We start from the raw sequence: 16444 nt of genomic DNA on the forward strand, positions 1-16444 counted from the left end.
CTGGCTTATGAAGTCTTATAAGAGGCAATGAGTTTTCTGTAAGCAATATAATTTGAAAAACCATGGAAATACACTACCTTATACTCAATTTTACAGTGTAAATTAACATGACTATATAGAATAATAATTCTTAATATTGTAATTCTTGTTTATGCAAAGAGTTTACGTAAGTATACAAATAATGCAATGAATATAACACCTACGTTAAACGAAAGGTGAGCTAACAAGCTTTTCAGTCCAAACACACAAAACGATGCAATGAGCACGTCATATAATAAAAAAACACCTATAATAAAAGGATATTTCAACGTTATGAATGATTACCTGTCGCGTTGAGAACCTACTTTTGATCAAATTTCTCACACATGCCATATAGTTCGTGCAAAATCTTTTTAGGACATTATCCATGCATTGCCATCTAATTTTTTAAATAATTGTTCAATGACTTACGATCCTAGTAACCCTACCAGTACTTGTATACTTTCATAAAACCCTTTGATATTATGCAATAAAAATCTAAGATAGTAATAATATTAAGAATATTTTTTTTTTTTTTGCACATGTCTAATGTAAACATGACCACTTATTGGTAATCTGTGAATTCAGAGTTGTTGGATACCCCCAAAAAAATTGTTCTATCTTGTTAGAAAACGAAGGTTAAATTTGCTCATGCTATTACCAATGGCTCGTCATCGGAGAAGCCTCGAATCACAGGGCTGTCTTCATCATCTGTTAAAACAAGCAACACGTATTTCTAAAAATTCTGATCACCAGCAGGACATCAGTAATTTTTATAAAATTTACCATCTCAAAATGGTAGTTTCATATATTTTAGATATTTGATCGCATAATACATCTGTGTGATCAAATACCTATAAAACAGAAGAAAGAAATAAGTTTTATAGGATCGATCATAGTTTACCTAAGCCATCTGTAGTGCCAGGAAACGTTGCTTGTCCGCGTCTCGTATCGTAATGGCTGTTTGCGAATTGTGTAAAACTGTTCGACAATCTTCTGTGTCGTACTACAAAATATCCAAGGGCTGCTCCTAGAGCAATGATCAGTAGACAGATTGATAGGGCAAATGGCAGAACGTTCGACGTATATATTGCCAATGGTGTTGCAGCTGTTGTAAATATAAGAATACGTGATTTATTACAATTGTCGTTATAACTGTATGTATTAGCTAAATATTATAACAAGACATAGGAAGCAACTGCTATATCATAGCATCACTACGAATTAAGACTTCTGATATATCTGCATTGGAAGCTGAAACCAACCACAAGAAACCCTTGCTGTATTAAAAATTATTGAAAGCTTAGTAGCATATCAATTATTTACATGGAAACTTACATGGGGATTTTTTCATAACATAAGTTTCGCTGAGTTCGCTCTGATATCCACTTTCAGTAACCAGCCTCATAGCAAAGGCACAGATGTCCATTATTGGACTCTTGTATAAGTACGGGGGTTCATCAGCATTTAATGTTTGCGCAGTAGATTCATTGACTGTACTTTCACCCTCTGATATCAATATTTGATAATGATACTTCGTTTTGTTAGCGAAACTGCCTGGTAAGTTGTGCTCTTGCCAGTAAATAAGATAACCGGATTTCTTATACTGTACTGTCAACTGATGCGGTGGCGATATTGGTGGTGCCAGATAAATAACAGGTTGACTTGGGATTGCATTGGTAGCATTTGTTACTACCGTCACACTGTATTTTCCACCATACTGTATAGGATGGAATCTCTGTGATAATCTAGTTTCATTCGTTGGATTCAACGATACAGTATGAACTTCATTATGCGTCATTTCGGTCACCGTAACCTGAAACGTCCAAGTAAAATCGAATTGAGTACTATATAATTTAACAAAGTAATATTTAATTATTGTTTTCAATATAATTATAATACCATGTAAACAACTGGCTCATCTATCCTGGGACAGCTTGAACTCCAGCTCACAATTATTTCATCATTTCCTGATGTTGTGATGCTGAGTTGCTTTGGTGCTGCTCTGATGTTGTAGTGTGTAGACACCTGGAATGGAGGGCTGAGAGGACCAGCACCGAAATCTCCCAAAACTCCAACTGCGAACATGTATACCTCGCAAGCTTCCAAGTTACGAATAGATGTTGTAAGATTGCTTGTAGTAAACCTGGCCTCTGTAGAAAAAAAAACAAATACATTGAGTCGGATTTGTAACTGTTCGACATGAACCATTTATCATCAGTTTTGTATAAACAAATTATTTCTACAGCTATACCACACTAAGCGGATTCGGTGAAGCAAAACTTTTCAGATGACTTTGTGTCATATTTAGCACTGTAGGTTTGTCCCATGATTATCATAAGGGCTCATTTCACCCCATTTTCACAGTAGATTTATATATTGTAGGAAAATTTAAAAACGGTCGTTATTGAAAAGTTCATGTTACTACTCACCTTCCATTAAATCTGGCATGTTCAGAGCATAGTAGATTGCATACTTCCACTTGATCTTCCGGGAGTCCTTTGGCGGTTCCCAGCTAAGTTTAACGGTTGTTCCTTGATCCTTCATCAATTGTGCTTGTAAGTTTGGTACTGTAGGTAATGGAGTGCCAGTTGTAGTTGCACTGATTGTTACGACTTTTCCAACAAAGTTATTTTTGAATGCATTTACGTCGAATTTGTATTGAACTCCTGGTGCCAAATTCTTTACAACTAATGAATTATGCTCAGTTATTGTTGTGCGCAACGCAGGATATGGGTCAGGGCCTTTTGGAGTAACATGATATCCAGTAACATTTGGCCTTTTATCCCAAGTCAAACTAACGGTTGAATTAGTCACAGCAAGAACTGACAAGTTTTCTATATCATCAATATTAGCAGCACCGTCAAAAACTATAATCTCAACAATGGAAGAATTCGATTCATATTCTTTGTTCTTCGCAATAACCCAAAATGAATACTTTTTATCCGCTTCAAATGCTGTGTCAATAATCAGTGATGTTTTTTGCACTGTATATGATTTTGGAGGGATTGGTGGCTGCATAAATACTTCATAACCAGTTATTGGTCCATATGGACACAGTGGTGGACGCCAAGATACTTCAATCTTCGTTCCATTTTTCTGGGTAGCAGTAACATCCCACGGTGGAGATGGAACGCCTATAGCAGTCATAGCGGACGTATATACTGCTGGAGGAAAGACTGTGGTTTGATTTTTTAGCTTAACATAAACGGTTAAATTATATTTTGTGTAAGGCCGAAGACCGTTGAACTGATATTCATCTTTTTCGATCCAACTTGTGGCATTTGTCCAAGTAGCGTTTGTTTCAGATTTTGCTATTGAAGGTAGGAATTCAAAGGTCACATTGCTCGGCACTGGGATCATCCAATACAAAAATAAGCTAGATGCGTTAATAGATTTGCTATCAACTCCCATTTTAGAAACTTGATAAATTCTAGAACTGTTTTTGTCGCAATCACTTTCATCCAAACCATCATAGCAATCTGATTTTCCGTCGCAAAACGAAGCCTTTGGAATACAGTGTCTCTGATCGCAAGGGAAAAAACCAGAATCGCAGGGAGGGCTTTCCGTGGCAGTTGTTAGATCATCATTGCAGCCTATTTCGTCACTACCATCAGGACATTCAAGTACGTTATTACAGAGATTTATCACAGGAATGCATGAGCCATCCACACGGCACTTAAACTGGTCATTACGGCAAGCAATTGTAACTCCCTCACAATGCAATTCGTCTTCTCCAGACGAACAGTCTTGGTATCCATCACAAACCCAGGCCTCTTCTATGCAAGCCCCATTGTAGCATTGAAATTGATACATGCGGCATGTTCGTGACTGAGGTGTAGTGGCAGGTGCTTCTGTCGAGACATCTAAATTTCCGCATCCAATTTCATCTGAATTATCTCCACAATCATCAACCCTGTCACATTTCCACCAATATGGTACGCATTTTTTATTGTTACACATGAACATCCAGTCACTGCAGGAATTGTTTGGGAACAATGGATGTGGCAGTGGTAGAGGAGTTTGAGTAGAGATTGAACAGTTAACTTCATCTGAGCCATCTCTGCAGTCCTGATCTCCATCGCAGACCCAAGAGTTGTAAATACATCGCTTACTAGATTTACATGCGAATTGCCAAGGTTCACACTGTAGTTTATCGCAAAATGCTTCATCAGTACTATTTTCACAATCACTTTCTCCATCACATCTCCATGCAGATGGAATACACGTTTGGTAACCAGTCTTGTTGCAAAGGAATTGACCAGTTTCACAAGTGGTCGTTTGAGCAATCGAACAATTTTTTTCATCCGAACCATCGCGACAATCACTTTCTCCATCACAAAACCATTGATGTGAGATACATTGGCCATTCTGACACTTAAATTGCGCTTCTGTGCAATTTGCATAACGACAATTTAACTCATCGGTCTTGTCTTTACAGTCATTATCGAAATCGCAAACCCAGTACTTTGGAATGCATTTATCTTCATCGCAGGCAAAGTGATTCGGTTCACAGGATGCACGTTTACAGTGCATTTCGTCAGAATTATCTCCACAGTCGTTATCACCATCGCATTTCCATAACTCTGGTATACAAATATTATTATTGCAATAGAATTGATTTGCGGAACAAGTACTAGCTACACGAGGGCATGTAGAATTGAGATAAGGTGTTATCCCTCCGGGACAAGTACAGTTTCCTGAACTAGTCATTTCCATGCCATACGGACATAAGCATGAAAATTCGTTATTAGGAGCACCGAGACAAATGTGAGAACATGTGCTGTTGGCACATCTATTAGTGCCAACCTGTACACTATGTGCAAATACTTTCAGGTCCATCAGTCCAACTAGCTGTCCAAATACATTAGTTAATCCTAAGCCATGATCTTTGTCTGCTACAAATATCATTGACTGTTTCCAGTCATCCCAGTACATGTTATCCTTAAAGACAGCAACTGCAAAAGGATGAGCCAATCGTTCGTCATTAGCAAGTATTTTTTTAAATCTCTGCCCATCAAGGTCGGACGAACCAATATAGTCGAGTTTAGCATCTACCCAATATATTCTTTCAGCTATGTGATCGATTGTTATTCCATTTGGCCATTCAACGGTTTTGTCATTAAACAATCGCTTAACATTTGAACCATCCAAGTTGGCACGGGATACCGAAGCATCTCCAGGTGCCCAGTCAGTCCAAAACATATAACCATTCATTGGATGAACGGCGATGCCTCTTGGTTTTTTAAGCACAGCCGAATCTAAAATTGTTCGCCTCATTCTTCCCATAGTGGAAATATCAACCCTGATTATCTCGATTTTCATTTGTACACCATCGACGAAGTAGAGAACTTTGGAGATCCAGTCGAGTGCCATTCCTTCAATAGAACTGAGATCCGTTTCAACTAAAATTTCAGGGTAGCTTGTTCCATCTTTGAGGCACTGTCTTCCAATCGTATCATTTACAATATCAGCCCAGTATAGACAATTGTTTTTTAAATCGAATTCAATTGCAATTACGTTTTTCAAACCGTGTAGGGGTAAGACTTCCAATCTCTGCTCTTTTAGATCGATTCGAGTTATATGATCTCTTTGAGCAACTAACAAGAATTCAGAAGAAATTTCTTCCATGGGACATGGTATCTGTAACACAATTATTGGCACTAGAGATAATTATAGGTGGTATCGTGAGATTAAAACACCTCATAGTTTTCAACGATATTTCGATTAGAAACAATAATAATTGTTCACAAATTTACTAATATGACAAATAATTCATAATTCAGGAGATCGATAAAAAGTAAATTTATCAAGCCTATAAACAAATGCGTTTAACGTGAAATAAACAAGAAAAGAAACCCTGCAATAATGTGATAAATAACAATTATGTACCTCGTCAGGTTCAAAATTTCTGTTCAAGCCCCCTGAGCATTCGTCATCCTCTATTTTTCGATATCCTTTGGTTCGATTATAAAATGCGCCTGGCTTGCAAGTTTTGGGTATCTCGTAAGGATCGAAGCTACTGTGTGAAGATTTGTCCCGAATGCAATGATAGGGAAGCGTACTACGTATGAATCCTATATCGCACTGGTAGTCCTTGGCATCACATTGGCAAATTTCCAATTTAACAGGCCTATCATAATCAGCTCCAGTATAACAATTAGCACGTGCAGCCCTTCGTTGATAAGTCTCTTTGCGACCGAGTACACAGGCCATTGTGGGCTGTTCAGTGCTAGACGGAGACCAAAACTTGAAATCATCTTTGTTGCAATCTCTTTCAAATACTTTCCGTAAATCCACTTTAACTATTAACCACTGATGCCGAGAGCTTTCGGAGCCAAACATTGTAAAAACGGTTGTATTTTCTCCAGGCTCTGTCATCAATCCATAAACTCGTAGCATATTGTCATTAAACTCATACATCTGCCAAGTTTCTCCTTCATCTGTCGAGTATAAAATGTGTCTAGTTTCCCCGCGTGACTTGAAGTATTTGACAGCTACTAAAACTCCGCCATGATCTCCCATGTTGAAAAAGTAATAATCCTTGAGAACTTGTTTCCATGTCAAACCGGCATCCCGAGATACAAAAACACCTGGATGACCCTTCAGACTTTTTCCAATCACTCCTGTAGCAATTATAATGCCAGGTGCCGACTTGGAACTCATTATAGACACAGAACGAGTTGCTGGATAAAGCTGACTAAACTTCTGGCTGAGATGTAAGGAACAATCGTCGTGACATGGGATGAAAAATCCATCATTGTCAACATTGGGTGCTTTAATTGGATTCCATGTTGCACCATGATCGTAAGTTATCAAAGATGCGAGATGCTCGGGTCCAATTGCTCCAGCTTTCGGAGTTTCTTTTACTTGGGATGCGATATAAATACCTCGCAGCCCTTCTACCTTGTATAAGTCAGTGAAAGCTTCATCCGAGACGTCACTGGAAAAAAATTAAATGATATTAATTACTTGGTAAATAATTGAACAATTAAAATTAAAAAATTAAAACTTACTGCATAGGAATACATATTTTACAGTATAATTGTACAGAAACTTGAATGAATGTTAATATACGGCGAATACTAGAAAAAAGATAAGTGTGTTTACTTGAGCCAGCTGTCCTTCCAAGTGCTATTCGGGAAGAAAGTTAGAATTCTTTCCAGGGATAATGTAAACACAATGCTGTCGTAATCTACTATCTCCGAAACGTAGAGATTAACTATATACTCAGTATGGGAAACTGCTACTAAAATACGATTGTTGGAAACATCCGCAATATGATAGTCTTTTCGATCCAATTCGGAAAGAAATTGAGCTTTCACAAACGGCCGATTCTTACACGAAATAAATAAGTCCAAATTTTTCTGAAACAATAATGTTTTTCCCATTTAATTATAAAATTTAGTGGTACTCATTCAAGATACTTCCAGCTTTATCTCAAACTACTACAATAATTTTTAAGCAATCGAAGATCTACTTACATCGGCACTTTTAGCTCGGCTTTTAGTCGTTGCAAACATGCAGTCACCTTTTATTTGAAAATCTTCAATACCAGCTATTACAACTCCAAAGTTTCGTTCAGCTTGGAATAATTTTCTACTTTCTAAAACTGTATTAACACCAGATGGTTCGTGTCTTTCAACAAACAATGTCTTCGGTTGTTTAGATGACCAGAAAAATGCTTTGACATACTCTTGGATAGCTACCCATGTTTTTCCAAAATCTCTTGTAAGCCATAACTGCAATTAATAAAGCGTCATATAATAGTCCGCTAATGAAATTATTGAAAAATTGATTGAAATATTTACAGATTCAAAATAACAATTTATCAACTTATTCATTTTCGTGGTTTATACTGGTTGTCCATGCTGAGAAACAAATAAATAAGTTGTCAGACATATATGCTTCATCATTTAAAGCCTACTATCTTATCATGTTCAGATGTGAAAGTCTAATATAACATTACCTTCCGCTCTGGGTCAATTTTGTCCAATGCTAGAAATGTAATTGGATCATCCTCATAAAACGAAATTTCGCTTGGATGAAATGGTAAGTTTTGTCTGATTATATCTTGGCCATTATTCCATGTAGTGAATATCAATTGGTTGGTACTATCTGCAAATACGCACTAAAAGGAAAAAAGAGAAGAATATTTATCATTAAAACGAGACATCGTTTAAGTAATTCGACAACCAGCGTTTGTTACTGTGGTCGTATTTATCAAGTATCAGTCATAAAAAAAAATCTTGGATTATCATAGCAGATTGAATCCGGATAAGTCAGTCAAATTGTGAGCAACAAAGGATACTTGCTGCTTGATTTGTATCATGTCACAAATATTGGTACAAGCAAGAAGTATGTCACTCGATGAGTCAAGTGAATTTCATTCTTGGTCTTATAGAGAAAACATTCAATCATATCTGGCGAAAAGAGGCAATAAATATTTCAAAGTATAATATACACATTTCCCTATGGTTAATGCATTTTATGACTACATACAAACAAGAATGGATAAAAAAAAATGTTGTCTCTTATTTTATTGTCCATTACAAACTTCATTCTCATTATGTTTCATGTAATACTTATATGGTCGACTAATTAAACTCGTCTCACAAATTCGAATTGTCAATGTAAAAGATTAACTTACATGAGTGTTGAATTTCGGATGGTTGTAAAATTTGTCCAGGGTGGCGTATCCAACACTTGGCTCTTTGGAATCGGAAACACGGAATTTATCAGTTTTATTTTCGAAGGTTTCTCCATAATCGTAGCTGATGTAGACTGCGCTGGGATTAGTTTTTATTGGCAGACGGACAAGCGGAGTACTATCTCTTGCTAGGCAAATTATCACATTTGAACCTTCGCCTACCCAATGTACCATCAGTTGTTGATGAGAATCATTCAACCAATTGAGCTGAAACAAAAATTTAATCTTCAATTTATAAACCTGTGTCACAAGAATGGTAATTGTAAAAGTTTTCTTTACGTTTTTAACAACAGATTGACCTCAAGTATCTAGAAATTACAGTTATTTAGGTTAACTGATAAAAGTGAAAGTGAATTTGTCACATGAGTGGATCTACCACATTTGGTTATTATTAATTGCGAAGATGGTCCGACTATAACAGTTATAACTGGATTTATGCCTAATCACGTCTAATCAAGTCATTATGACAAACATTCAGTGAGCAGGTTCACTCAAATGCTAACCAAATAGGGGGAAAAAAAATATGGTACTTATATAAACGTTACTGTCAGTTTGCGTTAATAGCCTGCGAAGGCAAAAATAGTAATGACCTATGAGTGATATATCAAAAGTACCATCAATTTACTGGCAACATAAATACTAGTTCAAGCTATAGAAGGTGATAAAGTTTTAGAATTAAATGTACACTTGAATTATAGGAATTCTAGTAATCAAGACTCTGAAATTTCGCAAAAAATGACTTGCAAGATCAGCATGTATCAGACGTATGTAATGAATAAAATGAAGAGCTGATCCGGCAATAAGTAAAACAATGCACACGGCTACTTTGTATTTTAGTGAACTGTTGCGCAAATAAATTTCTTGGCATCCTTAGAAATGAAATATACATGCCTTGGTTAACCTTCATTTACATTTGTTGCTTGTTACGAAAAAACTTGTTACCAAGTGGATATTTTTCATCCTGAGTATATATAGTTACAGTAAAACAAGAATGTAGATAACATTAGCCACAAGTATACTAATTACAGAGTATCTTATCGGCATAATTTCGTATTCTGAGATAATAAACAAGAATTTATCAAAACAATATGTTTATCCACCTTACTTGCGAAGCGATTTGTTAAGTTCAGTTGAGATGTCAATATCAACTGGTAATACTAATTATTTTAACGATTCTTCGTAAACAGAACCAGTTCTTACTCAAGCGAAAATCTTTTCTCAGAAAAACCACTTCACGTAAAAAGAGTGAATATTTATTTTGGGATCTATACATATATTCATATTTCAGCTTCGATCACATTTTACATTCATAATATCAGTGGCATATATTCTTGGTAAAACTTTTACCTGGTATATAGATATCTCAGCAAGAGTAAAAAAGAATTCATACATTGAAATAGGTACGAAAACAAAAAGACAGTGAAAATTAGAAGTCATAATTACACATACTACGAATTTCCTATATAAAATAGATGTTTGCACGATAAAGAATTAAATGATACTGGTATCAAAAACTTCTTGCATAGTAGATAATTTGAATATAAAAATAAACAAATAGATATACGAAAGAAGAAAAAAGAAATCATGTAAGAATACAAAGACGGTCAACGCTGTCTTTGAAAGTTATTGTGATTTATTCTTTGTAATAATGTACTAAAGAAAACAGTGCGGTAATCCATATCGTATAAAAATAAGTGCCAGTCGGGTCACATGACTAATGTACAGATAAGTGTTTGTGGAGGATACATGTCACGAGTGAGTGACATTAAGAGAGTAGTGAGTCATATGGATGTATGGTTCACAACTCATAACTATAGGAATAATAAAAAATAACAACTCAAGTTAATAGGACGAAGTTGAACAGAATAAACAATTGTGTGCGAATAAATTGGAGTCCCGGCAGCATGACAGAATCGCAATGCAACACATGATTTTGTGTATTAAGTTTCAAACTGTATGAATACATTATAAAATATACCCTAAATATTATAAATCTAAGGGATGAATCAAGTGAAAGTAATGACAGAATTCATTGAAGTTAGGATTTGCGTGTAAAACTGCGTACTCAAAATAACTCCATAAACAATTGCTAATGAATGTGAATTGTTCCAGAGATGAAAGGGGTGACTTGTAGAAATAAAGAGAAGACACAGTAATAGAATCACCCGTCTGCATTCACTTAGTAAGACGTCGAACTGTAAAGTCATACGTTGACATTGCAAGAAAAAACAACACAGTGTGCTGCGTGTGTATACAGCGACGATACGAACAATACGATACAGCTATTATTTAATGAATATAAAATTAGGGATACTTTTGGGAATAAGACTAGGTTCACTAGCTACACGTATAATAAATTCACTCACCTTAGTTGTAATGTTGTGATTATTAGACGAAACATCCCTGCGGCTGCGGCCGAACGATGTTTCGGAATCTAGAACGTTACCAGACTCGATAATTAGCGGACTTCTGCGGTGCCTAAAACCATCGTTATCCGAAATATATAGAGTTCTCGGTTTGTCGTCAAATCTTTGACCGTAATTGCAATCAATTAATATAAATAACTGTAATATCAACGCGAAGAGACAAAACGCCGATGTCGCCCGGACGGCCATCTTGTCTACACTGACTTCTAAGTACTTTTAATTGAGCGGCGATGTGGAAGGGGGACACAAAAGAAGCGATACGCCACGAACCATGCACGAACCACAGTCGACATACAAACGAGTGACTCTTCACTACGATGCGCATGCGTGACTGTCGCCGGCGCGCACATATCAAACGATTGCTTATCGTTTATCTGGGGGTTCGCCGTTCTCGCTGATCGGGAGTAAATTTAAACGAACAATTTCCTCATTTACAGTTCACCAACTCCGTATTCACAATTCATCATTCATTCATACATTTCGACCCTATCGCCATTCGCGATACGCGAATTGATTTTTTTTTTAATGCATCAACCGGATCGTATCTTCCAAATAATTATGTTTCTCACCAGCGGAAATCTTTCACGTAAATGTTCTGCAATAGATTATTCGTCGAAAATTTGTAGTACAGGTGCATTTGGTATATCGAAAATTCTCTAGTTTTTTTCTGCAGACTATAACTTCAATCTTCAGTTTTTCAATTCTTTCTTTTCATCAAATTAGACTTTTTCCGAATATTGCGTATTTTCCAACCGTTCGAATTCCAGTTTTGTTCCTCTATTGGTTTTATGTCATTGTCTATGACAATTATATATTTAGATACTGATAGGCGACTGATAGGTCTATACGAATCGTTTGCCTAGATTATCTGTAAAACTCGTCGCTAATACAAATTGACAGTTATTATATCGTTCTATGAGACATTCTCCATGAATTCGCAAACATTTTGTTTTTCACTGAAACTGTTTATGCACCAGCCCTCGTATCGACGGGTTCTACGGAACAGACGTATTTCGGCGAACAATCTAGAACGGATATATCTAGACAGACACCACAATAGGTGTATACAGAGCTCTATACGCAACTTGTAGCATCTTCTGAGATACGTCCGTTCTATCCGGTAGGCAGGAAAAATACTCCCGGAATGAATATCTTACCGAGAGTTCGGTCTCCAGATGAAACAGGCATAATCGAAGGTGACAGTCTCTGTCCGAATAGAATGTTAATATAAGTTCGGCGGGTATTTTTTCCGGGATTCGTTCTATCCAGCCTGCCGAAATACGTCTGTTTCCATAAGACCCGTTGATATACGTATTTTTATAGCAAAATCTGTTTTGAGAACAAAAAAATTAGTATCAATTCTCTTTTTACCAATCGGATACCTTTGAATCACTCTTGATTTTATATCATCTAGAGGGGTGTGTAAAAAACGTACAGAAAAATCAATATTGTAGGCATCGGTTATAACGGAATTGAAACTTTTTTTTTCTCAAGTCTCGCTGCAAAATAGCAATCGACTCACCATTTATGTCGGTACCTTGTCTAATTGTATAATCACAAGTTCCTACGTACAGACACCTGTTGCGGAATCGACCGTTTTTGAGTTAGCCAGCCTGTATATTTACAGATCCCAATGCCGAGCTGAGACCTTCGAAGAAAAATGTTTTTTCAGTAGATTATTTACACATCTCTGTAGATTGTATAAAGTTAAAAAAGATGTTAAAGGGAACCAATTGAGTGATACAAATGTTTGTTTCAAATTTTTTTTTCTTTAAATAGCCCTCGCGATATAATAAAAGAATAATAATGTAAGACCTATTGCATTACAAAGCTAAGTGAAAAACGACACTTTGTTTTTGAATCGAACACTTTTTCGACCAGATATGAATTTTACAAATAAATACATATCCTAAAACAATTGATTTAAAAATCTAAAACAATTCATAGACACTATTTTTAGGTAGCAGTGAGATTTAACCAGTTATAAGTGATATCGCGAGGGTCCGAAAAAACGGCTGAACTCCAGATGAAGAATGTCCTATGTAGCATATGCAGGCACTTTAGAAAGAGCGAAACGATTGTTTATGTAATGGTACCAATAAACAAAGTTTCCTGTAGCAATCACGCTGATTCTAGCCTTCGGCGGTATAAAACTCGTGAAGACCAGTTGTTCATTATTAAACTGGTGAGAGACAGATACATACTGGTTTTATTTTTTTCTCTCTACGATACGTAGTTTCGAATTGCATGATTTGATTAATGAATTTTCGAAACACATCGGAATTGAGGTCGCAATTTATAAGTATCCGAAAGGGTAACTGCCTGCACATAAAAAAGTTCAGTTGCTAATATCAGCAAGGTTTAAATAGAAAAATTCTTAATTTTGTAGCAACACGCGCGGCAATATTAATATTAATTGGGAAATATTTTTCGATAATAATTTACAAATCTAAACGAAGATATCTCATGTTGATGTGAAGGTGAACGAGGTTTCGTTTTCATTAAAGTATCGCTGTTCTAAGAACGGTAATTTGCATATATTAACTATACGAGGAAAAGTTTACCAATTAGCATCGAGACCTTTTGCAGTTTTTTGCAGCACTCATTGGCAGATAATAATTGCTTACCTGTTTGTTTCGCGCAATTAAGCAATGTGAAATTGAATTCTTGAATTTTTGCGTATTCCACGAACTTTAAGTTTTTTCTTTTTTCAAGGTCAACCAGAAAATTATCACAGACGAACTGGCAAGCTCGAGAATATTTTCGGGTTGATATTTTTTTTTGTTTCTCTGTACATTTTTCAATTGACAAATTATATTTCGTTGCAAACATTCCGACAAATTTCATGACGATGATTATAGAAAAAATATTTATAAAATAAAAGAATATCTTTACCAGAAGTGTATTCTAAATTTTTAGAAAATATCCAGGAAGAAATGTGTACGGGAGAATTGGTGTTCGCGTCAACGAATGAGCGATAACTTGTATAATAATAATTTTATGGTATATGAGATAATGGCGTTAATTTCCGGATGTCCCTGGTCTGCCCTCGCTGTGTCATCAATCCCATTGACACGATGAGCTAGAGTCTGCTCTTGATAACATAAAAATATCGTAGTAGGGCGTTGCATTCGTCGGCCACAAGGCATACACGTACATACATACGTAGTAATACAACATATTTCAACCATGTGGGATGCATCTTAACAGAGCAGATTCACAATCGACTATTTAAGTTGCTACGCAACTGAACATTAACGAATAAAGCGTACCAGGCTCTACCTTACACAGCCTAAGATACGAGACTTGAGAATCGTGTTACATGCCAGCTTATGAAATTGCCCGTTTGTTTCCCAATAAACACGGAATGGCTTACATACCATAATTCCGAGAAAGCTCATTAGTGCTCTCTTTCATGCTATTGAACAAGTACAAATATAGATATATCCAGTTGGACATGATACTTGGAATTACATTTTCAGAATAAAAGGAGATTACATACTTGGTATTATAATTTAGCGGAATACTCTGCGAAACTTACCATCTACCAAAGTTTATCAGACTGGCAGAAAAGTGTTAATCTTTGAAATTAAAAAAATATTTAACATGAAAGATATTAGCAAAGTTCGAAATACTGACGCTAAAAGGATTCTGTGAAACTCAATTTTTAGTCAAATGTTTTTTCAACAATGATTTATTAGAAGCATTCACATTGTTGAGTATTGTTATACTTATTATTCACTTATAAGTCGCAGCTCACAATCATAATTGCTGCCAGTCGTTACTCGTTATAAAAATCATTTTCCGTCAGTGACAGTATATGTATTATTCAAAAAACGTCGTACTATAATATCAAGATAATTATTTAGGCATGTTTTTGCGACCCGAGCATTCTGCTCTTGATGGTGAAATGAATAAAGAGGCACAAAATACAGATGCATATACGATAAAACAGGTTTTTGAAAGAAAAAAACGAGTTCTCGTTCATCACAGATTCATAAGTAAAAAAAATCTTGCATCAAGGCTAAATATTACAAACATACTGTCAGACAAGTTATACAAATTTGCTCTCAAATCCTACAATAATTCAAACAACGCGTTCAAGTCATGCAACATGTTTCACTGCAACATAATTTTTGCGCGTTACGCTGAAAAAGACTGCTGTATTGACGCAATGAGATACGTAATTATTGATGGCTGTGATTATTTAACGAGTAACCAACGAGCTGCTGATCATCTCACTATGACATACCTACATTTGTTTAGTTAATTAATCAAATTCTCAAACCAATTATGCCTAGCACAATTTAGCAAGGGTTTGATGGGGGTCTTGGGGAAAGTTCTAAAAAGGCAGAGAACTGACCATTTTAATACAGCTCTAGTTATGGTAAGCAGATCTCTCTCAAGATTTTACAAATTAAATAGTAAAATATTGCCCCTTATAATTGTTAGTAAAAACGTTGATTTTCACAAAATTAATCAAACAAAGAATATCGGGAAAATATTAGAATAATGACAATTAATAGGATACTTGCGAAAATGACATTTCGATCAAACTGATAAATGTAAAGTGTTAAGCAACGCTTACACGTACCTATGTGTGCTCACTGCTCGTATATTATTTGTATAACACGCATAAATAAATAGATGCTTATTGATACTTATGTACATGTATCCGTACAATACATATGCATAGTATATAAATAAATGTGATATGCCTCAATAGTGTAATTTTTTGCATTTATTGTATAATTGTTTACTTAGTAATAATAATAATATTCCTTCCCAAGCAGTCATTAAGTTGAAGACATAGTTCTATTCGGTAAACTTTGTTCAATACAATAACCTTCTATTTTCTCAAGTAATTGTCCGTTAAATTATGGAATAATAATTATCGTTTGATAAAGATGTCTAACGGATACCTCACGTCCTGGATAGTTTTTAAAATAGTGATGAGTGAGCTTTGATTAATGAAATGAGTAGATAAAATTGAAAAATAGTTTACCGAACTAAATTTAGGTCTTGTTTTAAATACGTTAAAACAGCAGGCATCTAGCGTAAGGCTAACAATGTAATGAATCGCGAAACTTATTTGCAAAGATTTGTCTTTCGCTAAAGCGGTCTTATCAACGTGCGATATTTTGTTTTGAATGTAACTTTGCAAAACCATTTTTGCGACTTGCATTCAATAAATCCCAACGCGATTTTTGGTCATTCAAATCGTTTGCTGGCTTTCTTTCACGTTATAAAGTGTTTCTTGAATCTTCAGTTTGGATAAAAATTCAGTAGA

At 35.6% G+C, this 16444-nt stretch overlaps 1 protein-coding gene across 2 annotated transcripts; it reads right to left on the reverse strand.

The window, feature by feature from the left end:
- Positions 1-472: 472 nt before the first annotated feature.
- LOC124221926 (sortilin-related receptor) lies at positions 473-11363 on the reverse strand. Of its 2 annotated transcripts, XM_046632370.2 has the most exons (11): positions 11095-11363; positions 8669-8935; positions 7988-8149; positions 7503-7760; positions 7129-7385; positions 5911-6961; positions 2451-5661; positions 1921-2171; positions 1357-1834; positions 923-1126; positions 473-729 (listed from the first exon to the last, which is right to left on the reverse strand). In XM_046632370.2, the coding sequence occupies exons 1-11, from the start codon at positions 11341-11343 to the stop codon at positions 668-670; spliced, it is 6450 nt and encodes a 2149-aa protein (XP_046488326.1). In that variant the 5' UTR covers positions 11344-11363; the 3' UTR covers positions 473-667. The 2 variants fall into 2 exon arrangements, with proteins under 2 accessions (XP_046488326.1, XP_046488327.1); XM_046632371.2 differs by lacking the exons at positions 473-729; positions 923-1126 and adding an exon at positions 1133-1272.
- Positions 11364-16444: the final 5081 nt, after the last annotated feature.

This window comes from Neodiprion pinetum, chromosome 6 (genome assembly GCF_021155775.2).
Source record: "Neodiprion pinetum isolate iyNeoPine1 chromosome 6, iyNeoPine1.2, whole genome shotgun sequence".
In the NCBI taxonomy this organism is placed as follows: Eukaryota; Metazoa; Arthropoda; class Insecta; order Hymenoptera; family Diprionidae; genus Neodiprion; species Neodiprion pinetum.